The following is a 26,076-nucleotide window of genomic DNA, read 5'->3' on the forward strand; positions in this document are numbered from 1 at the left end:
ATATCCACACCATAACCAAGCTCATTGAGGTTTCTCAGTTCAAGATGCCGCTCTGTCTAACGTTCATTGATTTAAAGAAGGCCTTTGATTCTGTTGAGACTGAAGCAGTCATAGAAGCCCTAGCCAAACAGGGTGTTCAAACTCAATACATCAGGATCCTCCATGAGCTGTATTACAGGTTCAGTACCAGGATCTCACCGTTCTACAGGGAGGTGATATTGACGTCAAAGAGGGGTTCGGCAGGATGATACCATTTCACCCAAACTCTTCAGTGCCAACCTCAAGAATGTTATGTGACGACTGGAATGGGAAGGAATGGGAGTGAAGATAGACGGTAGGCAACTACACCACCTCCGCTTCACTGAAGATATAGTTCTAATAACACCAAACATCAGCCAAGTGGCACAGATGCTCGCTGACCTTGACCGTGAATGTGGAAAGGTTGGACTACAGCTAAATATCATGAAGACAATGTTTATGAGAAACAGTCTCATTCCTGATGTTCCATTCACTCTCAATGGAACGAACATCTCCAAATGCAACAGTTATGTGTACCTAGGTTGAGAAGTCAACATGATGAATGACCTGGCACCTGAGTTGCGCAGGAGGAAGAGATCAGCTTGGAACGCCTTCAAGAGCATTGAAGAAATAGCTAAGAGGATGAAGAATCTCTGGCTCCGGGCACATCTCTTTGATTCTACTGTTCTTCCTGCATTAACATATGCCTCAGAGACCTGAACTCTACAAAAACTGGATGAGAATGCTACTTGGGTCTCCCAAAGAGGAATCGAAAGAACTGTGCTTGGAGTATCATGCTTTACTCAAATGAGAGAAAGAATCCGGAGTTTTGACCTCTGTTGATGATCAAGAATCAGGGATGCTATCTCTTTTGCCAAGGTGTCAAAAATCAGATGGGCTGGACGCATAATGAGATTTGGAGATGACCACTGGACTAGAGCCATTACCGACTGGATTCCATGGGATGTCAAAAGACCGTGTGGCTGCCCACCTTCGAAATGGTCAGACTTCTTCGTCAAGACCCTGAACAATCGGTTTGAGGCTGTTCGTGTTCCTAGAATGAGCAGACACTATTGGGCTACACTAGCACGCAACAGGGATGAATGGAGACGTTACTGGCGCCTGCTCAAGCAAATCGATGAGTAACCGGATGTCAAGTCAAGTGATCAATGATGAGATGATATAAAGGGGACTTATTACAACACTTCTATTGTAGTCAGATTTAAGAGCGGAGAAGAGTAGACCTCAGCATTTCTATTCAGAAGGATCATTATGGCTTTGCACGAGAGGGGTGGTTTACACTGGGTTATGGGTCAGTTAGTATTGTTATATAATAACTGACACCCCCACCCCCAGTTCAGTGACTTAAACTTTCCTCATCAAACTGTGGTTCTGTTCTGTTGGTCCTGATGGGACCCACTCAGGGTGAGGAAAGCCGCTCTAGTCCTGTTGTCTGGGCGCTCTCCTCTCTGGGCTGTAGCAGCTCCCACGTGGGCTTGGTTGTACATCCCGGCTCTCATCTCTCAGTAGCCCGAGTCAGGTGTGTCGACCGACCATGGTCAAGTTCCAGCAGCAAGACTGGAAATACTCAAATCTTCCTGAACCCTCAGGCTGGAACTGGCAGAATACAGCTCCTGTCACAATCCACAGTTCAAACGTAGGTGGAGAGGTAGACGCCCCTCCTGGGGGAAGAGCTGTAAAGTCCTATTGCTATAACTGGCGCTCAAAGGGTCAGTGAGGTTCAGGAGAAGTGTGTGCAGGAACTCTGACATAAATGGACATTCTCTCCTCTGAACTAAAGAAAAATACATCATGACTCTTCCCCTTCCCACCCGCCAATTCGTCCTCTCTTATACATGGGCCATTTATAAAGTATTTTTCTCTACCGAACTGAAGGTTTTCCCACTTGAACTGTTCACTCTCTCAGAAAAGGTGACTTCACTGAAATATGTTGTCCTGAGACATTAATAGAAAACATGAAAGTCATAGAAGACATAAGTGTCATAGGAGACAGTAATTTGTAAAACGCCTGGTGTGAGGCCATATATCTTGCACCATGACTCATGGCTGACTCCACATAATGACTGCAGCCTTCTCTTGCAGGACTATGCTCATATGTTGACCTGTGTTACTGAAAGAGAGAAGTTCATTGTTCCCATCAAAGCCCGAGGTGCACGAGCCATCCTAGACTTTCCTGACACGCTTAATTTCTCCATCTGCCCTGTCAAATACAACAGCCAGAAGACTCTATTGGTGCGGAACATTGGCAACAAAGAAGCCGTGTTTCACATAGAAACTCAGAGGTATGCATTGTTTTTCAGCAGTCGTGTTTGATTGATGATAGTTCAAGGTAGTCGGCATGAGAGTAATTTGCTCGCATAGCCTACGGGTGGAACTGCTCTTTATGGTCTTTGGTTGCAAGGCAGGGAGAGTTCACTGATGAAGGGCAAACTCTCTCTTCATCCCAAGAGGAAACCAGAATTCAAGGCTATCGATCTGGGTACGGTTAGTTTTCTGAAATGCTTGAAAAATCTATAAAGAGCGGCCCGTGGGACTCCATTAATAAACACCTTCATTTGGATGGATAATGTTCTAAGTAGCTGTATTCGTTTTCTGCTGCTCTCTAACAAATTACCACAGATTTGGTGTCTGAGAGAACACACATTAACTAGCTGGTGTTTCATGGATCTGAAGTTTCCCTGGGCTCACCTCCAAGTGTCAGTGGGGCCATGTTTCTCTCTGGCCTAGAGAGAGAACCCCAAGATTTGCCTTTTCCTGCTTCTTGACTCACGGAGCCCAGTTTTCTTGTTTGGAAAATGGGTATAGTATACAGTAGCCACTTTTTAGGGACACAGTGAGAAATGCACACATTAATAACTGTTAATAAGGGGCTAACACACAGCAAAGGCTCTATAACAAGTGGTTGTTCTTTAATTGTTCCTTTAAATGAGATGTTCCCAGTGTTTCTTTCCAGATGTGACCCTGTTCTGGGGTCAGAGCAATAGTACAGAGGGGAGGGTGTTTGCTTTGCCTTGCATGTGACTGACCCAGGTTGGATCCTTTGGCACTGCCAGGAATAATTCCTGATGCAGATCAAGGAGTAACCCCTGAGCATTGCTGAATGTGGCCCAAACCCAAACAAGCATGACTCTGTTCTAATCCCAGAACCTGTGAATGTATAATGTCACATGGTAAAGAGAGTTGGGGTGTCAGTGTAACTGGGTTTCTAGTTCTAAAATGGGGGGATTACCTTGGTTATCTGAGGGGGTGGCAATATAATGACAGGGGTCCTTAAAAATAGAAGAAGAAGAGAGAGGAAGAGAGATGAGACTAAGGAAAACTGTATCTACTCTTGCTGGATCTACTCTGGGCTGGAGCGATAGCACAGCGGTAGGGCATTTGCCTTGCATGCAGCCAACATGGCCGACCCGAGTTCGATTCCTCCGCCCCTCTCGGAGAGCCCGGCAAGCTACCGAGAGTATCTCGCCCACACGGCAGAGCCTGGCAAGCTCCCCGTGACGTATTCGATATGCCAAACACAGTAACAACAAAGTCTCCAATGGAGACGTTACTGGGCCTGCTCGAGCAAATCGATGATCAACGGGAGGGCCTTTACTTTACTTTACTTTTACTCTTGCTAGTTTGAAAAGGAGAAAAACCTGAATGCTGAAGGGGGTGTATAAGCTGTTCAAGGGCACACAGCTAATAAATCAGGAGTGGGATCTTAGTTTAATTTAAGTGGTGTAGGCACCAGGGGCTAATTATAATGATGATGATACTGTCCTTGTTCCAGGAAACTCTTACAAAACTGGGAAGGACCATGGTTATGGGATATGAAACCAGTGGTGAGAAGTGGGACCATAGCAATAATATCCAAGACACACATTTTTTCTTGTACTAATGGGAGAATATTTTGGTTTCCCCCAAGTTCCCCGCATCTATATGGGAATTATGTGCCTGGGTCCTGAATTGATCCTTCTCCCCACAAGCTCGTCTCTCGCTCCACAGGACTGTGGAAACTCAGGCTTCAGATTTATTGAGAGTAGAGGGTAGACATGGTGGTAGCTCAGCCTTATTGTTCTTTGTCTTAGTTTCTTTGCTTTTGAATCATCTGCCTTTATATTTATATATTCAACATATATGTATCACGATCACGATCATCCTGTTGTACGTCAATTGCCTCGAGAAGGCACCAGTAATGTCTCCTTTGTCCCAGCCCAGAGATTATAAAGTGCCATATTCAAGACTCTTTAAGGGTTAGGAGAATGAGACCCATCATTGTTACTGGTATTTGGCATATTTGGTACACCACGGGGAGTTTGCCAGACTCTGCCATGTGGGCAGGTTACATTCAGTAGCCTGCCAGGTTGTCCAAAGTAAGAATGAGATAATAAGATGTCATGTGGCTACAAATGCGGCTGCACGCTTCTGGGAGCTGGGTTTTGTAGTCTCTGGGTCTTGGCCATTGATGGGATTACACGGCGCCAGGGGCTCAGTTGGTGGGTGTGACCCCTGCCTACTGGAAGATGGAGGATCTGAGTGGAGGATGCTCAGCCCTGATCTGAACAGGCTTGGAGATCTCAGCCCCGGGACCCGCATGCCTTTGTTCCTCTGCCGGTACCTTCATGCGTGTGGAGAGTGGTCTCAGCATGGTTGTGGCTGGTTCTGGAGGTCTTTGGCTGCTGGAGCTCTGCTCGGGGCAGGGAGGGAAACTCAACCCAACCCCCTCCAAGGGGCCCCAGCGAGGACAGCCAGGCGCGGGGGCAGGACACAATATATATGTGTACATATATATTGTATGCTCAGGTACACATTTATGTAATTATATTTTATCCAATTTTTCTGAGTAATTTATGCTAGGATAATTTTCAGATTTCTTGCTCTGCCATCAGGGCTATCATACTGGGGGGGTGAAAGCACATGCCTTGGGGTGGGACTTGTGCTTATTCTTGCTGTGTCCCAGGCCTGTCAGCAGTTTGAGCTGCTGCTTGTAGGCGAAGATTTCTGTTGGGGATGGTTTCTCCCAGTAGAAAAGTGACTTTCAATATTTCTTGTTCCACAGGTCACGGGTCTGTTTCAGTCCCTCAGGTTTTGTCTATCTGAAAGAGTCCCTTTTTTTGCTTTCATTTTTCTAGGATATTTTCTGTACAGTATAGGATTCTGGATTGATAGTTACATAAATTTTCCCCCAGTACCTTAGAAGATGTCACTTGCACTGTCTTTTCTAGCCACTGTGTTTCTTTTAGCGGGGCAGGAGGCACACCTGGTCATGCTCAGGGCTTACTCCTGGCTCTGCATTTAGGGATCACTCCTGGCAATGCTCAGGGAATCGTGTGGGGTGCTGGAGATCAAACCTGGGTAGGTAAATGCCCTATCCACTGTCTTATCTCTCCAGCCCCTCTAGATGCTATGTTAGCTTTCTTCTTCTCTCTGTAATTATAATAAATCCTGTATTTGCAGGAAATATAATCCTCCATCCCCCCAATTATTTTCCTATATAGGCATACCTATGACAAAGTTTAATTTATAAATCAGGTACAGCAAGATATTAATAATTAAAGCTAATACCAATACAGAATAATTATAATAGTATTTTTTATTAAAGTTATTTGTATGGTCTCTCACCCTCTATCAAAAACCTCATTGTAAGTCATATTTTCTGAGCCTGATTGATCCAGAGGTAACTGATATAATGGGAAGTAAAATTGTGGATAAAGGGGACTCATGCCGTATTCTTTGTGGACTGCCTTTGTGGATTTTGTGTTTTCATTTGGGTTTTGACAGTTTGACTGAGGTGGGTTTTGTTCAAAGAATGTGGTTTTGGTCTGGTATTAGTTTTAGTCCTGCAGGAGGTTCTCTGAGATTTTTAGATCTTCCATTATTTGGAGGAAAATCTCTGCCACATGCCTCTTCAAATATTTTTTCTACTCCTTCCTCTCCAGCTGTGCACATCTCCTTGGGGATAGAGAGTGGCTCAGTTTTAGTTCTTTGGCTGCTTGGCTGCTCTTCAAGGAATGTTGTGATTTTGTTGTTTGTATTGTTATTTCATCACAAGAATGGCGGAGACACTTTTCAACTTTCTATATCCTGGACAAAAGTAAGATTCTGGACCAATTTAGAGAGATAAACTGTTGAAAAGAGAGTTCTCTGGAAAGTCCAAGTCTCCTACTGCATCCATAAAGGCACATACAACCTTTTTTTTATCTTGTAGTATAAGCCTCATCATGACATTTGATTAAAGAAACCGGGTTGCTCTACTTGTTCACTATAACTTAGAAAGAGCCTATCTTCTAAAAAAAATTTAAGAGCCTCATTATTTATAAAACACTTCAAAAACTTGCCATTACTTTGGTATTTTTCCTATGAAAAAGAGAATCCACCTAAGTTGGAAAAACCAGTAGAGGCTGCCAATCTTCTTGGACAGTTTGGCTGAACCTTAAAACCCACATATTCAAGCCAAAGCAAAGCAAAATCACTTCACAGACTTCATAGTGTGAAGTTTCAGGAAGGACCTAAACCCTTCAACTCATCATACTTAGATGAATGTGAACCATCTTCTTCTAATGTAGAACCGCTTCTAAAGTAAAATGGCACGCCATCTGGAACTAGCCAGGAGGATGAAGGCCTTAAAACTCTCATCAGGAAGGAAGGAAGGAAGGAAGGAAGGAAGGAAGGAAGGAAGGAAGGAAGGAAGGAAGGAAGGAAGGAAGGAAGGAAGGAAGGAAGGAAGGAGCGAGGGAGGGAGGGAGGGAGGGAGGGAGGGAGGGAGGGAGGGAGGGAGGGAGGGAGGGAGGGAGGGAGGGAGGAGTTGTGAGAGCTTGTGAAAGTGTAACACAGGTCTGTTGGAAATGGGAGTGGACTTATCCCAGCTTCCCCAGCTGGTTAATAGTAAAACCTGGGTAAAACCAAGCATGGCTCAGTTCAAGATTGTTTACCCTTGGTCCATTCCACATCTTTCCCTGTATGTTGCTGCTCAGTACTGCTGCTAACATTATCTTCCTGGGTCAGCTGAATTCCAGCTAAGTTTCACCAACAGGGAGCACAAGCAGGGGACTGGAGGGAAGGACAAAGTCTGGAATTTCTTCTCTAATGCCTCCAGTGGAGTCCTGTGCAGCTGCTTCATCTCCTCTGTGCTTCTAGTTCCTACCTACCCTTAGCCCGGTGACCCTCAATCTCAGGATCTAATAACAATCCCCTGACTTTTGATTCCAGCCAAGGGTGGAAACAACTTCTTGCTAATCTAAGCTATTTCACCTCGTTAGATTAGGCTTCTCATCTCTCCCATCTTCTGTGTATTCAAGTCTCTCAATTAAATTGCTTGTTTGCAAGTATTTTTTTCCCTGTTTTGATGAACGTGATAGCTTTATGTTCTTCCAACAAAATGCACATGTTCAAACTGCATTCTCAGTTCTGGGAGCTCTCTCAAATCCTTTTAGTACATCCCTTTTCTGTATAAGTAGCCAGAAAGCCAGAATTGGTTCCTGTCCTTTGCACCTGAGACTGCTGAGGGCTTCAGCGAGAAAGGATATGGCTGAGTCTGCGGCTGTATCTTATTGAGTCAGAATCCCTTGGGAGACCCTCTGACAAACATCCGTTCTGAAACATGCCCAGGTAATTGTGTTGCTCAGACAGGGCCTCAGACCACTCTTTCAGTTAATATGATTGCCAGCAGACATGACAGAGCAGCTGAAATTTTGAAGTCCTGTCTCTTTCAGAGTCAGTCTGCATCTAGAAAGACTATCTCACCAGGAAAAAAATAATGGATCATATTCTTTTAATTGAAAATAATTAGTGAATGTTATGTTTATAAGTGGTTAGGTTCAGACAAATGATAAAAACTAGAACTTTTTTCCATGTTCAATGTCCCCATTTCAACATGCATTTCTTTTATGCAGGGACTGTATCTGACTCTTCATTTGTATGTTTTCAGCATCTAGTAAATTGGCTAGAATAAGTAAGTGCTCAATAAATGTTTATAGGATGCCTATAATGCCCACATATATCACAAAGGCAAAGCCTTAACTATAAACCTTTATAATAATTTAGAATTAAAAAATGTTCCATGTACTATAAAATAAGAATGTTCCTTGCACTAATAAAAGGTGTCACAGTATGCTATAAAATGTACAAGGGGCATAAAATTACTTTGTAGCTTCATTAGAATTTGACCTAAAACTCAGTAAGTACGAGAATAACTTTGACTGTTAAAGGGGATTAATATTGGAAGGTGAAACAGAAAAGATGAAGATGCTAAACCCTCACACTAGGAATCGGTTAATAAGAGATTATCTTAAGACAAATTACTAATATTGCATTCAACATTTAATAAGATAGAGCCAATATTTAGTCTTCTCCTGAGTTATTTGTATAGAATAGTTGTTATTTTAAAAAGAAATTCACAGTGGATATAATAAAAAGCCCAAATCTTCTGATTTTTCACAAACCCCGTTTTCTCTTCTCATCCACTAGTGAGTATCAATGACACCATGGCATAAGTAAAAGTAAAGTAAATAAAACCCAAATAATTAGTCATAGAGAGCCATTCTTTTCCCTCGAGAAATGATACCTTTACCTCTTTTAAGAACATGCTCAGATATTTAATATTTCTTAGGCTGCTTGGCTATTATCTTTTAGTAAAATAAACTACAAAATCAAATTATAGATCATGTTTAAGCACCAGTAATTTACGTACTCTACCCAATTAACATCTGATTTATTGAGAACTCTTGGGCAGCTCCAAGAAACAATGGCCATCCCAGGTGATTTTTCTGCCTCCTGGAGAAGTTGACTGTAATATAAACCCAACTATTAGGAAAGTATCTGTTACCACTATATAGGATTTGGGTTTCTGGAGGGCCTAAAAAGGGTCCTTTTGTCCTTTCAAAATTAGCTTAGGTTCTGCCGATGTAATACTAACCAATCTGTTTCAAAACTGTTCTTTTATTACCAAGAAATGTTTGAAAAGAAAATGAAAGCGAGGCACAGGAAGGAAAATACTAGGAACTGAGGTGATAAAATTGACAAAAACAGAAGAAAATATTACAGCATTGTTCCAAAGCTCAGGAAAATAGGCAGCGTGTTCAGATTCTTTCTGAGACCAGGAGGAAGGAAAGAGGTTTTAAAAATGTGGACGCCCCCTCATCTCTCAAAAAGCAGTGATTCTCGAGATCCTGAAGATCCATTCCTTCTCTGTTCCATCAGAAACTTAGTTATATATATATATATATATATATATATATATATATACAGACATATTCCTTTTCCTTTGAATGCTGATTGTGATTCAATTTGGTAGCCTCTTCCTGGGAGGTTCCTGTGAGTTAGAGCACTTGCAGGGGTGGGTGGGAGGCTCAAAGACCTGGGAAGCCAGGAGGCCTTCACAGTCAGAGCTGACTGGAGTGGGGGACAAGAACTTGAACTTCCTCCCCTTTCTCCCACCTGGTTGGGCAACTTTGGGTCAGTTTCTCGCTGGTTAAAAGCATCTCTTTTCTTGTGCCTAAGTGGCAAATAAGAATACCAACAACATTTCTCAGGGTTTTGTTTTTTAGGATTATATTTGGTTTATTTTTACGATTGAGCAATTGGAATATGTGAAGTGCCCAGTGCACATCCCAGGCAAGGATGTTCACTGCCTGGGGAAGTTCTAGGTGAAGAGACTGAGGTCCTTCCATCCCATCTAGTTCTCTTCATAGAGGACAGGTGGAAATGGGATAAATGGAAGGTGGGAAAGACTTTTGGATGGAGGCGCATTAATGAGTGTAAAACCTCGTTGGAAGCAGATAGTGTGAGAGCTCAAATGCCTAGGAATTTGAACTTTCATTACATGAATCATGAGGGCCACTGTGAGGCCCATGAGGATCAATTATAAGGCTGAGAGAGGAATGATCAAAACACGAACTCATCTAAATACCCAGCCTCCTCAGACCCGTCTTCATAGAGAAAAGTAAGGGACACAGTGGAAGTAATAAACACTGGGTTAGCACTTCCTTTGCCAGCATTATTCCAAGCACTTTGCAGATACCAACCCCTTTAATCCTAGGAGGATGTTGTCATTCCCTTCATTTTACTGATCAGAAATAAGAAGACTTATACAGGTCATGGCAGACTGGGTTTGGCTTCATTCAGTCGGTCCTCAGACTAGTGAACCCTGCCCCAAAATACTTCTACCGTATTGCCTCGAGCTCATAAAAGGACAAAGGAATAGAAAACAATATATGGAGAGAGTGATGGACTGAGCCCCAGAGGAGACAAACAATTGCCTGTGGAGGAAGCAATAGAGGCCCTGCAATGGTCACTCAGATGGTCATTTGCCCTAAACTCCATCCCTGAAGAGCAGAAATCTTGGGCTGTGGGATTAAGTTCATTATCCATCTGAAGACTCAGAAATGAAGGCTTTAAGAATGCCCTGTCACAGAGGCAGGGTGGGATGGGGGGTGGGATGGGGGGTTAGAGGGATACTGGGATCCGTGGTGGTGGGAAATGGGCACTGGTGGAGAGTTGGGTATTTGATCATTTTATAATTGAAACCCAAGCACAAAAATTTCAACTGTACCTCATGATGTCTCACTAATAAAATTTTTTAAAAAAAGAATGTCTGGGATTGAAGTGAATAACTGAATAATCAGGAACAGCTTGGCCTGCCAGATACATTGTACAGTGTATTATTTTGAAAAACTGGCAATTTAAAGAAGTGAAACGGACCATGAAGATAATTAAATGGGCTGAATTTCCTATTTAGCAGGTAGAAAGAACTTGGTACATTATTTAAGATACTTCATGATCAGATCCAGATTTTTTTCCCCTCACTCTTCCCTTCCAGGATTATGAAATGTCCCCTCCACCATGTCTGCAAGCCTGAATTCTATTCTCAAGAGCTTGTCCCCAGTTTGCCTTTCCCAAATACACTCTTCCTTCTTCTCCTTGTTTTCACCCAGGATGCTGATCTGTAGGACAAGGTCAAAAGGGCCACTTCTGGTTTCTGCTGGGGGCCAGCTAATTGGAGTGTCGGTGGGGAACCAGTCCTGAGATTGTGGATCAGGTCCCTCTCCTCCCTGATGCTTTCCCTGGGCTGGGCTGGCTTGCTCTCTCTCTCTTCTAAGACAGCACTCTCTTAGTCTTGCAGGGCTTTAAAACAGGTAAAGCTCAACTGTTATCAATTCTGGATGATTGTACCATTTCTTGCAATCTTCCTCCTTGTAAACCCCTTTGCTAACCTACCCTCTTAATTCTTTGTGTGATTGTGTTATTACTTTCTTTTGGGGTCTCATGTTTTTTCATGATAAAACCAGCTTCTCTCTGAACTCTCACAAAACTTGATGTATACGTCTTTGAATGTCCTGTTCTTTGAGAGAGTATAGGATTTTCATGCGTGTTGTAAATCTGTCCCTTACTGGAATCACTCAGTGTATGCTAGAAGAATGGCAGGATGGCAAGGGCATAAGCAAGTACAGTCTTGTGCCGTTTAAGTTTCTTTTGTGCATGCTGGTTGATTCCTGTTATGTCAGCATTAAAACTAAAGTGCCTTCACATGAGGGGGAAGAGCACCCTTTACACTCCAGTCCTGATGGTGTCTGAGCTGTCTGCAGGAGAGCCTCAGGTCTCACTCCTCCCCGCACGCTACCAGGGTGTGTACTGATGGTGGGTCTCTGTGTGTTGCAGGCCTTTCTCCATACAACCACCTGTTGGAACTCTAAGAGTGGGAGAGTCCATGCAAATGGAAGTCCAGTTTGAGCCACAGACAGTGGGCAATCACAGCCAAAAACTTATTGTGTGTTATGATACAGGTATGCATTATCTTTTGTTCAAACTTCTCTCTGTTACAGAAGGTCGAATGGGAAAGAGGAAATGGTTGTTCTGGCTACATATGAGTAATCTAAGATTCACAAGATAAAAGAACCAAAGAAGGAATGCCTTCAATAGAAATAATGTTGAACTGGGAACAAATCCCATCTGCAGGGTTTCCCTAGTGTCCCCTAAGCCTGAGGAATACAGGACTTAGGAAGGACATGTACTGAGAAGTTACATTGATGGATTGAGGTTATTTATATGTAAATGAACTTGACACTAATTTAATACCTCACAGGTTTTCTAGTTATATGTGTCTAATAATGAAACAAAATTTAAAGCCCTCTTCAGAATGTTCTTGTGTTTAAATACTAGTCTATGTAACATGCAGTTACTTTAATACTTAGAACATCAAAATACCTTCTGTAACATATAGGATTATGTCTATCATCATTAGCAGTTTTTTGAAGATTACAACTTATTCCAAGTTTTTGACAAGTATTTAATGTATATCCATGTAGACTGATGGTATATTATGTAAGTCTCCAAAGTTGATTTCCAAATGAGTATTTATCTATTTTATCCATTCATGTTGACTGACCCCTGTAGTTGGCATCAGCACAGCCAAGGAAGGAGCCACAAGTGACAGATGGCTGCTCAGTCCCCTGTGACTACCTTTGTGGATGCCTGTCTGAGCATAAAAATTCTGCCTCAACATTGGCCAGCACAATGCCAACCATGTAAACAGTGGCACCATTTTTACTTCTTACCTTTTCGGGCTTGCCATACTTTATTAGCTGCTAGCAAGAGAAACCTAACTTGAGCTAGCTGAAACAAGGAAAAAGTTTCACCAAGGAAATGCAACAATAGAGAGCTTTCCGAACCTATAGTTGGCATTGATTTCTAAAGCTGTGGTTCTGTTTTGTACTTCTGCCAGTAAAATGTGAGGACAGTTTCAGTTACTTCATATTCTGACCAAAAAGGAGTGTTTTGTTCATTTTAGACATGTGATTGGAATGAATTGATGCTTTGTAATTATTTTGATTTTTATTTCTCCAAAGATTAACATTGAGCTCCTTCTTACAAAAAATTCTCACATCTTTAAAACAGTTAAATCTTTGCTCATTTTTATTAAGTTTTCTTTTATTAAATTGTGATAGTACTTTACAACTTAATATTTTGAACACTGATCATTTTTTAAATAATTTTATTGAATCACCGTGAGATAGTTACAAGTGTTAATGCTTGGGTTACAGTCACAGTCCTCCCATTGTTCATCGATTTGCTCGAGCGGGCCCAGTAACATCTCCGTTTTGAGACTTCTTGTTACTGTGTTTGGCATATTGAATACGTCACGGGTAGCTTGCCAGGCTTTGTTTGGGTTACAATCACACAATGATCAAATTCCCATCCCTCCAGAACATTGATCATTTTCAGACTATTTTAGAATTGTTAGCACAGCGGTAGGGCATTTGCCTTGCACGCAGCCAACATGGCCGACCCGAGTTCGATTCCTCCGCCCCTCTCGGAAAGCCCGGCAAGCTACTGAGAGTTTCTTGCCCACACGGCAGAGCCTGGCAAGCTCCCCGTGATGTATTTGATATGCCAAACACAGTAACAACAAAGTCTCCAATGGAGACGTTACTGGGCCCGCTCAAGCAAATCGACGAACAATGGGGAGGGCCTTTACCTTTACCTTTACCTTAATATTTTCTCTGTCTGTGGGGCTGGAGCGCTAGTACAGCGGGTTTGCCTTGCACATGGCGGACCTGGGTTCTATTCCCAGCATCCCATATGGTCCCCCAAGCACTGCCAGGAGTAATTCCTGAGTGCAAATCCAGGAGTAATCCCTGTGCATCGCAAGGTGTGACCCAAAACAAAACAAAAAAAAACCCAAATATTTTCTCTGTAACTTGCCTTTTTATTTCCTTAGTATTTTTTAACTTTATTTATTTATTTATTTATTTTTGGCTTTTGGGGTCACTCCCGGCAATTCACAGGGGTTACTCCTGGCTCTGCACTCAGGAATCACTCCTGCCAGTGCTCGGGGGACCATGTGGGATGCCGGGGATTGAACCCAGGTCGGTTGTGTGCAAGGCAAATGCCCTACCCTCTGTACTATCACTTCAGCCCCTCCTTAGTATTTCTTTTGGGCATAGTGATAGTACAGCAGGTAGGGTGTTTGCCTTGCACGTGGCCGAACCTGGTTCAATTCCTCCATCTCCTCTTGGAGAGCCCGGCAAGCTACTGAGAGTATCCTGCCCGCACGTCAAAGCCTGGCAAATTACCCATGGCGTATTCAATATGCCAAAAACAGTAACAACAAGTCTCACAATGGAGATGTTACTGGTGCCTGCTCGAGCAAATCGATGAACAACTGGACAATGCAGTGCTACAGTATTTCTTGATATGCATAATTTTTTGACTTTTTTCCATTCTGTCATTTTTATTTTAAGAGTAATGTGGGATTTTTTTTCCTTTTTGCTAAGGAACATTGGCCTTTTCTAAGATTATGAACATGTCTTTCTGTGTTTTCATTAGGGAGGATAATGGTTTTCACTTCTATGTTTAGATTCATGATCCATCTTTGATTTTATTTGTGTGAGGTGTAGGGACTGTTGCATTTTCATCATCCCATATGGATTTTAGGCTCTTTCCCATATTACTGTCTTGTCTGGAATGCTAATTAGTTAATCAACTTGTCTTTAATTAATCTATTATGACTGAATTATTTATTCATTTTTACCTTTCTTTTGTGTTTCTATTATTAGTCTGTGTAAACTTCTCTGGATTCTTCTTATCCATCATTTCGTTCAATAATGTTATCTTCAGTAAAAACAATAATGTTATCTTCAGTAAAGACATCTGTTGAATTTTAATTTTTCAGTTCTCATAATTATTTTCATTTCTGAATTTTTTTGTTCTTACTAAATCTGATTGCTCTCAATATTTTTCAAGTTTTCATTTATTAAACAAAGCAATTTCTATTTTGTGTCTAATAATTAAAGTATATTATCTGCTTTTTTATTTAACTTTTTTGTTTCAACTATCGCATGTATCACTTAATCACTTAATCACTTAATCCCCGTTATTCATCGATTTATTCGAGCGGGTGCCAGTAACGTCTCCATTCATCCCGGTTGCGTGCTAGCGTAGCCCAATGGTATCTGTTCGTTTTAGGAACATGTAGAGCCTCAAACCGATCATTTAGGGTCTTGACGAAGAAGTCTGACCATCTTATAGGTGGGCGTCCACGTGATCTTTTGATGTCTCGTGGAATCCAATCAGTAATGGCTCTAGTCCAGCGGTTGTCTGTAAACCTCATTACATGTCCAGCCCATCTGATTTTTGATGTCTTGGCAAATGAGACAGCGTCTCTGATTCTTGAGCGTTGACGAAGATCAGAACTCCGGATTCTATCTCTCATTTGAGTGAATCGTGATATTCCAAGCATAGTTCTTTCGATTCCTCTTTGAGAGACCCGAATAGTGTTCTCATCCTGTTTTCGTAGGGTCCAGGTCTCTGAGGCATATGTTAATGCAGGAAGAATAGTGGAATCAAAGAGATGTGCTCGTAGTTGGAGGTTCTTTGTCCTTTTAGTTATTTCTTCAATGCTCTTGAAGGCATTCCAAGCCGCTCTCTTCCTCCTGCGTAACTCAGGTGCCAGGTCATTCATCATGTTGATTTCTCGACCTAAGTATATATAACTGTTGCATTCGGAGATGGTGGTTCCGTTGAGAGCGAATGGAGCGTCAGGAACAAGGCTGTTTCTCATAAACATTGTCTTCGTAAGATTCAGCTGTAGTCCAACCTTTCCACACTCACGGTCAAAGTCCGCAAGCATTTGTGCCGCTTGGCTGATGTTTGGTGTTATTAGAACGATGTCATCAGCAAAGCGGAGGTGGTGTAGTTGCCGACCATCTATCTTCACTCCCATGTTTTCCCATTCTAGTCGTCGCATGATGTTCTCGAGGGTGGCACTGAAGAGTTTTGGTGAAATGGTATCACCCTGCCGAACCCCTCTCTTGATATGGATGATTACTTCTTTGTAGAATGGTGAGATCTTGGTAGTGAATCCGCAATAGAGCTCACGAAGGATCCTGATGTATTGAGTTTGTACGCCCTGATTGGCTAGGGCTTCCATGACCGCATGTATAGGAAAGGAAAATACCTCTTTTCCTCAATGGAGGAAGAGGAAAGAGCATATTTCTCATGGTTTTTGGCTAAGCTCCTTCTAATAAAAGACTGATTCACAATAGAAAAGGATACAAATATCAATTTTGTCTGAGAGGGAAATTCAAGAGTCTTTATGGAGAGTGCTCAAGGTCTCAGAGCTAGTCAGAGCACACCCAGAGCCGGAACTCTGACTTCCTCTTAGACCTCATAGGGCTTTCCCCAGGAATGGGCTCTTCGTCCGTCTGTCTCCGATGCCATTTGCTTTCTCACCTGCTCGGTGTATTGGCTCTGAAATGCAGCTGCCCTTTCCCAGTGACCTTTGCTTGGAGTTGACTTTTCTGCAGGCTTTTGAATTGATACACACTTGCTTTTAAAGTACTGTACTAAAGGAAATGAATATTTTCTGTGTTGAGATTTTATCATGGATGGAAAACTTGATTTCCATATCCTGAGGTTATGGTGTCAGTGTGGGTGTAGGAATAAAGTCATTTCCTAAAGATTACAGAGTTAAACATGACTGTCTTGCAGCATTTAGCCTTGCGTGAAATGAACTGCTGATAAGAATATGCTTTCATGTTTATTGTGGGTTATCAGTGACCAGAACCTATAACCTCCCATTAGTGAAAAACAGTAATGACTGCCTAAACACAATTAATCATGAAGCTTTTCCAAGCAAGCATGATCGCTGGCTTCTTGTTTCACTAAATAAGCATCTGATTGAGCTTTCTGCAGCTGTCTGAAGTATGAATTGATTTAAGGAGGGAAATTTAGCATGGGCTGTTGATGGAAATCTTCAGACTTCTTAACAATATTCCAGAAGGAGCATTGATACTCCACAGTGGGACGTACTCAATCACTCCTCTATCCATAGTATTTATACCCTTCACTTGCTAGTCCTCCACTGGATTCCTCCACTGGATCTGTTCTTCATTAAATGCAGTTAGCAGATTTCATAGCTTTTTGACAGCCAGAGTTTGAACCAGTACTCCAACAATTAAGGAAACTCAGGGTAAATTTCACTATGATTTAATATCACACATTAATGTTTTCCTGAACCAGAATGCTACCCTCCTTTCTTCAGGGATACAACTCCACAAATTATATTTGTATAAGCAATTCATTTTATTCCAAAAATGATTTTACTGCCTTTTTAGAACCATCTAAGACTGAGGGAAAAATACAGTTACTTGATACTTTTTAAAAGCTGATTAGAGCCTGCGTTCTCTCTTGAGCATGTTACTCTCTCTCTCTCTCTCTCTCTCTCTCTCTCTCTCTCTCTCTCTCTCCTCAGAAACCCTCCAAATAAAATCTATTTATTTTTAAAAATAATAATAAAAGCCAATTAGTCCAAAAAGAGATTAAGAATACAACTGCTCTGGGCTGAGGATGTGGTTTAAGTGGGAAAGCACATGCCATGCTCTCCGAATCCTAGTATGAAACCCCAGGATTGATCCCTGGCACTGTCCTGCACCCCACAACACCACCAGGTGTGAATCTAGTGGCCCCTCACAATAGGAAAGAAAAATACAATTCCTTGGCTAGATTGTTAACAGAATTAAAAACCCTGACAGAATCAGAAACCAATACAAGAAATACAATGGTATTGTATTTCTGAGAAGTACAAATGGTATCTTACTGTTGAGACAAACAAATGGGTTAATTGTCTAAGTTTTATACTTTTCAATCAAGCACAGAGAAACAATATAGTCTCCAGGTTCAGGAGATTGTTAATATTCAGCGTGAGCATTATTAAAAGACATTCTCGCTGAGCCTGCCCGGGATTGCTTGAATGAACAATTGAAACAGGAGCACTGCGGCATTTTTTTCTTCAGTGCTGGTAAGGTTGCTAGTACCTTGGAGGTGACATTAACTGTTGGCATGATCAGGAAATAGAGTGGTTGCACTTATTCAGCATATTTTAAAGGATTATGTCTCCTACAGAAGAGGAAATATTTTATTTCAAGAGTCAGAAGTTGGCAAGCAGCTTTTTTTCCCTAAAGGTGTGGGATGATATATTATTATTAAATACACAAGCAATCATAATATTAGTACTGCACGGCACAGCTTTATGGCCATTTATGTATTTTGCTCTAATAAACCATAAAGGAAATTTTTCCTCCTGAAGGCCAATAAAAGAATACCAAAATACAATGTAGTAATTGAGTTTGATATAATATGTGGTTGGAACTGCTAAATTATATGTCTGAATATTCCTGCAGATATCTTGCATGAACTTGGTTTCAATAGTAAGATTATTATAATTAACTTTAAATGTGTGTGTTATAATGAAAAAGATCTAGCAAGAATATTGTACAAGAGGCAAATGTTTTAACATCGTTTTGGAGGACAAGAAATGCAAACATTGCTAGCCATAGCTTTCTTTTCTTATTCCACCACAGGGATTAGGGGAGAATCTGAGACATACTGATGGCCAGGGGTTGTTTAGGGAAGTGTGGAGTGGGATTTTCCTGAATGATATAGCTAGTAAAGACTCCCCCAGTCATTGGGTATTAGCATGGGGAAGGGTTTTATTAAGCCATGGGCAAACTGAGGCTGGGGTGTTAATGCCTGTCCAACTAAGTACGGTTAGAACTTGAATCCAAGTCTTTGGCTCCCTCTGAAGCAGACACACTTTTCATCATCAATCCTACACTCCCTTCTGTGCATATTAGGAATATAGATCTTGGCACTGCCACCAGTGAGCTGTGCGTTGGTCAAGTTGAGTCATTTGTTTCTCAAACACTCCAGAGAAGTTTGATTCAGCAGTTCACTTTGAGTGGTTAATTTGACCCTACTGTGACCAAGAGATGAGAAACATTCTTTCCATCAACTCCCTAGTTCCCTGGAGAGTCTCTGGCTCCACTCATATATTTTATTTACTGTCCTTTTGCTAACTGGGAGGACTGACACCACCATATAAAGTGGATCGTGTCAATTGCTAACTTCATCAAGGGGAGAGTCGGACAATAAAATTAGTTTGGTTCAAACTTGTTTTTGCTTGACTTATAAAAGCAAAGCTGGTAAAGGTAATGAGACTGTCCACAAAATCTGCCTTCATGGGGCCATAATGAATGACTATGACTAAGCTCATCCACTGTGATTGCAGCATCCAAGTGCAGATGCTGAAAAGGTGCCAGTGGGAATTGGCACTGCAAGGCACAAAACAGACACATAAGAACTGAAAGGCCTTTCCTGCCTTTCTCAAGATGGGTCTCCTAGGTAGCTTGAGGTTGGAGTACCCTTTTCAAGGACCTGTTAGGGCTGAAAATATCAATAGTAGGTGGTTCTCAAAAAGAATACAATGGTTCATGTTATATTTCTGGGAAGGAGCACTTTTTCAGTGAGCAGTTCAAATTGCTGTCAGTCAGTTCTGCGTGCTGAAAGTAGGTAAAGGAACAAAATGACAACCTCTCACTATCTGTATTGCAAATCTGCAAATCGTAATGCCCAAAAGGAGAGAGGAGAGAGATGGAGAGAGAGGAGAGAGAGAGAAAGAAAGAAAGAAAGAGAGAAAGAAAGAGAGAGAGAGAAAGAAAGAAAGAAAGAAAGAAAGAAAGAAAGAAAGAAAGAAAGAGAGAGAGAGAGAGAGAGAGAGAAGTGCTTGCCATAGAGCCATAGAGGTAGACTGGGGGCAGGGGGTGGCAGGAGGGAAACTGGGGTCATGGTGGTGGGAAATGTTCACTGGTGGAGGGATGGTGTTGGAACATTGTATGACTGAAACTCAATCATGAATAGCTTTGTGATGGTCTATGTCACAGTGACTCAGTAAGAAAAAAATGAGGGGGAGGTACAGTGCTGCCAGCAGGTCAACATGTACACACGGGGCGAGTGTATCAGCAGCCTGCTGGTGCCTTCAGGCTTCCTGATACCCCAAAATTGTCACTTACCACTGGCCGGACCCCAACAACACGTGACCAGTTTTCCCGAGAAATTAAACAGCCTGAAGTTAGGTATGTGAGAGCAATGACCATAAACCACCTCTGGCTCAGCTGTACAAGCTCATTTATCTGCCTAGCTTCAGAGACCTGTAAATAAGTCTTGAGAGAGATCAAAAGCCACAGTTAATCTTATATCTGCTCAAGGCTGAACAGATGAGGGTAAATTGGAGGGGGTGCGGGTCAGCCTGGTACCCACCGAAGCAGAACCCTGGCAGCCTTTTGCTTCCACACTCCAAAATCGCTGCCATGCCCCTGGCTGGACTCCATTTCCTCAGAACAAACCTCACAGAGAAATAATATGCTGAAAATTTGGGTATGCAGGTTTGTGACTAAAATCTCTAGGCTTTCTTGGCATCAGGATGGACTACCTTTACCACCTCCCTGCATCACTTCTGGATGGCAGTTATGTCCATACCCCAAAGCTGCCACCAAGTTTAAAAATAAAAACCTACTCCTAAACTCCCTGAACAAACACAATGTCCTTTTAGTACTTGTATTGCAAACCATAATGTGCAAAAGAAGAGAGAGAGAAGAAAAGTGCCTTCCGTAGAGGCAGGCTGGGAGGTGTGGATGGGTGATGTTAGGGGATGGTGGGAAGGAAACGGGGGACATTGGTGGTGGGAAATGTACACCTGTGGAGGGATGGGTGTTGGATCATTGTATGACTGAAACCCGAACATGAACAGCTTTCTAACGGTCTATCTCACAGATATTCAATTAAAAAATAAAAAAATATGCAGTAGAAATTTACTCTTGTACCAGTTTATAAATAAAAGTTATTACTTGCTAACTGATTTTTTAACAGAAAAAAAGAAGCAAATAGATTTCACGGATTTCATGTGAATCATGTATTTGGTAGTATTTTGTTATCCCCCAAATATATAATTCAGTTCAAAAATAAATGTTTCTCTTTGTTTAAATCCCCAACTCTGATTCATTTAACTAGTGCACCATACTCTAGCATGTGAAAAAATACTATAATTTTTCTATTCTCTTGCTGTATTATGTTCCTTGTTTGCAGTTACAAACTATACAACTGTCTTTGTCTGTCTTCTCTCGCTGTGTGGGACTTTCCTCAAGGATAAATTTATGGAAGAGCAATTACGGAATTTTGGGGTTAATTTAATTTGAACTGTACCGGATACTAAATTAGTCAAGTGATTATACCTATTTGTATTTCTATAATAAAATTCAATTTCCACACTTTTGCCAGTATATTGCTAAAACAGCATTAGCAAACTTTTTTTAATACGATGTTTATGAAATAGTATTTTATACTTCTCTAATTATTAGCCGTATCAAGCAGCTTTGCATGCTTAGTGTAAACTCTTTAAGTCTTTTATGTTAAAATTTAGAACAAGTAATGTATACTCATGTTTTATAGTCATATTCTAAAATTCACATTCAACCCTCTGATATTAAAAAAGTATTATTTTCACCCTGCCTCATTCATCCCATCTCACTATTTTTTGGGGTTTTTTGCCTCTTATCTCTCTTTCCAGCATTTTCATGCAAATCTATGCAACATGAATGTATAATATTCTCCCATCTTATCAAAAGACAACTTACTCTGAATTATTCTCAATCTTGCTTCTTTCATTTAAATCCCATTTATCCATGTCTGCTTTATGGTTTTCATATGAAAACTTTCCATGTAGTTTTTAAATATCTGCACAGTATTCTACTTTTTTATGGTTATAAAATATTTCTCTTTAAGAACATTTTATTGAATAACAAGTCATTCATGGTTGAGTTTCAAGAGTATAGTGTTCCAGTAGGAACCCCTTCACCAATATCCACTTCCCTCCTCCAGTGTCCCCAGTTTCCTTCCCACCCCCAAAGCCTTACTCTATGGTGGGCACTTTTTTCTTTATTCCCACCCCCTTTTAGGCACTGTGACTTACAGTGTTGTTACCGATAGGATATCATGCGTGTTACTTCACCTCCTTTGCCTTTGGGCATATTTTTATATGTGGCATGGTCTGTCAGTCACTCCTTCTTCACTGCTTTCCAGTACTGCAGTTCCATGCTTGTAGAGGTGTGGCTGCCTCCCCATTCCCAGCACCAGTTCCAGAAACCTGAGAATAGCCCGATTAGGATGCCTTTGTAAGTTGCGTATTTTCCCCTGGAATTTTAAAATGCTCTTTACTGTTGAACTTTCATTAATGTAACAATGATGTGTCTTGGCGTAGGTCTTTTTAAACTTAGAATTTGAGTGTCCTCTCAACTTCTCATAGCTTTTGTGGTAAGATATTTACTTAGCTTTGGGAGTTCTCAATTATTATTTCTATGAATAAGCACTTTGTTCCTCCACCCACTCCACCTTCTGTTATACCCATCTTTCTTAGATTTTCTCTTCCAAAAGAATCTTATTATTCTCAAGGGGTTTCTTCATTTTCTTTAAACTTTGGAGGAAGTTTTGCTGTATTCGAAGTTCAAAGTTCAAAGACCTGTAGTAGAGCAGTCAGAACACTGAGGGGCAGCTCAGTCCATACTGAAGGATAAATGTTTGCCAAAAGATAAGTTGTAAGTGATTATACTTTCTGGATTCTGATGAAAATGTTAGCAATATAGACCACCAGAGCTGTAATAGTATTTAAGTATTTTTTTTCTACTTTGATGTCAGAGTGATGTTCCATGACACTGCAGAAATTAGGTAGAACATAGTTTATGGGTTTGTATCTGCTTAGAAGAGTCCTAAATCTTGAATGAAGTTAAATTACTGTGGTAGAACTTAGATTACTATGGTGAATAAAGATTAATATTTGCACAGAAAATTTACCTTTATATTTTTATTTTCTGGGCTAGAGCGATAGCACAGTGGGTAGGGCATTTGCCTTGCATGCAGCCAGCCTGGGTTTGATTCTTCCGTCCCTCTCAGAGAGCCCGGCAAACTACCAAGAGTATACTGCCCACACGGCAGAGCCTGGCAAGCTCCCAGTGGCGTATTCGATATGCCAAAAAAAAAAAAAGTAACAACAAGTTTCACAATGGAGACATTACTGGTGCCCACTCGAGCAAATTGATGAACAATGGGAGGACAGTGCTACGGTTTTTATTTTCTATATAATTACTACCCAGACATAGTTTACATATGTGTGTTTCAAATTTTTGCTTTGTTTTAATTGCCACGACTTAGAGGTGTGGTTCTTTTAAAATAGTTTTCTACTAATGAAGTTAATGAATCTTCCTTCCTGATCCCCTTTTTTGCTCTCATGTAGAGTAACACCAGATACATTTGGTAAGTTACTTCAAGGAACAAGTGCTCTCATGATTGAGCTAAAGAGAGGCATATGGTGGATATGCATAATGTAAGTGTTCTTTGATCAGGCTTTAGGATTTTTAAGATCTTACAAAGAAGATAAAACCTTGCCATCCTCATCATAACATTCCTATTTTATGTATTTTTAATTGGGTATAAATAAGATGTTTGATGCTCTACAACTGGAAAACTAAATTCTTTGACATCTCATCTCTGAATTAAGGCAGGGAACCAGAATGAAGTAGCTAATGATTGTGTCATTTTCTCTATTTCCAGCTTGGAAGAAAATGGCCTATAGTATCACTCTAGAATAAATCTCACAATGTGTTTATAATTTGTTAATTCTAGGTGAAGAGGTATTTGTTTCTTTATATGGAGCTGCCATAGACATGAATATAAGGCTGGACAAGAATTCTTTGATCATTGAGAAAACCTACATATCTCTGACAAATCAGCGAATTATAACTATTCACAACCGCAGTAAAATCATTGCCCATTTCCAGTGGAAAATATTTGCTACCCAGGAAGATGAGGAAAGAGAAAAGCATAGGTTTGTAAGGGGGAAAATTATCTGTATTCTGTAATTTGGGGAATACAAAATTTAATTATTAGGAAAAATCTGTTACTTTTGTGGTAAATTTTAAACTAACCCAAATGATGTCATTATTTTCTACTTTGGTTCCAGTATGGATGATACCCCTTTGGAAGGTTCATTGAAAGAACCAGAAATATGGCTCTATTTTTGCATAGTGTTTTCAGCCCTTGATTAATCTTAACCCGCCTTGTATTTATCCTTAGATTTTAAAGACCAAATATATTATTTTCTACTCTTTTCTCAAACACATCTACAGGTCTGAACTTCTCATAACTACAGCCAGATTGGTTATATTTTATAGTTTCTAAAAATAATCTCTTTTGAATTGGGATCAATGTGGATTGTGTTTTTCAGTGAAAAGATATTTCCATAAAATATGAAAAATGAGAAGAAGGATTTTTATATAATAGCTTTTATGTTCTCAGTTTTAGCATTATTGCTCAGACCCAGCTATCCATATACTTTAATAATGATTTCTTGTTGGTATCTTTAATCTTCTGCTTATAAAAAGGCTAATTGAAGCAGTGGAGAATGTTCATAAAATGGAAGACCAAACTGTTTTTAACTAATCTCATCACTGTCAAATTTTGATTATTTCTTTTTTACTGAAGCTATCCTTGCTACTTTTAAATTCCATTTTCATTTTCATCCTCTTCTATCTGCCCTGAATTAGCACTTTCGCTGCTTTCATTGGAATTTATTTCAGCCTTTTTATTTGCCTCTCCATTTTCATTAAAGATTAGCCCTGGGAAGCTTCAAAGCTTTGTTTAAAACCAAGTTAGCATGTGATAAAAATAAAAGTCTTAGGTCCATGGAAACCAGGCAGCAATCCCCCAGTGCGCCATCCCTAATTGAATAAGAAGGAACTGTGACAATGGCAGGACACACAGTGGACCAGCAGCTTTATTAACCAGACAATGAGCTTTAATCACTGGATTGCCACTGTGCCATCTTTAAAAAGTGAGCAAAGACAAGACTTCCTGCTTAAAAACTTCATTTTGCCTCCTGACATTGAAATACCAGTAGCTTATAAAAGGTAAGAGGAAAGACACTGTTTGTCCACTGCTCGTTTTGTCTTGATTTCCCAATGGACATAGATGTACCTAGGATGAGAATGTTCCGGCAAGTTTCAGGAGAAAGGGGAGAGAGGTAGGTCCACATCAGGAACAGCAGGAAAATAGCATTTCTGTTTCCATATGTCCACGTCCTTCTCTTCTGGAGAAGAATGAAGATGTCCTGTACAAGGAAAGTGTTGTACAAGCTGGTAGCTTTAATTCCAGCCATGTCTGTATGCTTGACCATTCAGGATGTGATGTGTGACCTGCCAGTGTCCACAAAATGTGCTTAAGGAGTTAGTTTCAGCAGAAAACTCAAGAAATATCCAAACCAGTTGCTGTCAAAGATACTAAAGCAGAGAGACTGTCATTTTGACCTTTGTGACTTTCCCCACCCTCTCTCTCTCTCCCATTATCCCGAGTTTTCCCCAGATGGGGCATGGGGCCAAGGGATCCTTGGCACCAAAAAGCCTGCTCTCTGCACTGGCTTGGCAAAGCTAAGGAGAGGGGCTGAAAGTGTTTCTGGGCAAAGAGATATGAAACCACTTGGTTTGTTCTCTTATTTGACAAGGCTCTTGCTTCTCCAGGGGCAGGAATTTTGGCTCTCGCCAGGAGCCGGAAGTTCTATTCCTTTCTAGCATTTCCTCATTTCTTTCCACTCCAGCTACTGCAGCAGGTCTGTGCCAGCCTGAAGATGCATGTCTACAACTCAGGGCCTTAGGCTAATGTCCATTTTCTTCTCCCCAGTCACTATCACCAGCCCCCTGCTTTGTAATTTATTTTTTTGAGCCTTTGGAATCAGATATAGATACCTTCAAAAAAATTACTGTTTAGGACTATCTCTTTCTTAGTATTTTTCTGTAACTTGTGGAGAGAGTAATTTCTTCAGAAATGGAAAGTACATTAATCCTTCCTTTCTTTCTTTGCCTTATTTTGAGGGGCTATAAACTGTCTACAGGGTTTTTTCATACTCCTTGTCATCGAAGTTTATTATAAATAGCCAGAGAGTTGTCACAGACTTCTAAGGACCTCTAACTCCCCCTTTTCTACCAAGGTTTTGGCCATCATCTTAGTAACAAATGGAGTACGACTCTAAATTTTCTCTGTACTGTATTTCTTATGAATCCTTGATGAAACCCACACACGGCACCAGCCTGATTTGGGTTTTTATTTGGGTGTCAGGAGCCATAAGTGTCTCTAGACAGATCATTTGAATTGTCCTTGAGACTGCACCTGGGTAGCAGTACA

General features: G+C 40.9%; 1 protein-coding gene across 1 annotated transcript in view; it reads left to right on the forward strand.

Moving 5' to 3' along the window:
• HYDIN (HYDIN axonemal central pair apparatus protein) overlaps positions 1-26,076 on the forward strand; it is a 281,658-nt gene that overhangs the window by 56,665 nt on the left and 198,917 nt on the right. The window contains exons 6-8 of the mRNA XM_056137053.1: positions 2,122-2,321; positions 11,677-11,801; positions 23,527-23,728. Coding sequence (XP_055993028.1) covers positions 2,122-2,321; positions 11,677-11,801; positions 23,527-23,728 — 527 coding nt within the window. The remainder of the gene's footprint in view (positions 1-2,121; positions 2,322-11,676; positions 11,802-23,526; positions 23,729-26,076) is intronic.

Source organism: Sorex fumeus, unplaced genomic scaffold (genome assembly GCF_029834395.1).
Source record: "Sorex fumeus unplaced genomic scaffold, SorFum_2.1 ptg000122l, whole genome shotgun sequence".
Classification (NCBI taxonomy): Eukaryota; Metazoa; Chordata; class Mammalia; order Eulipotyphla; family Soricidae; genus Sorex; species Sorex fumeus.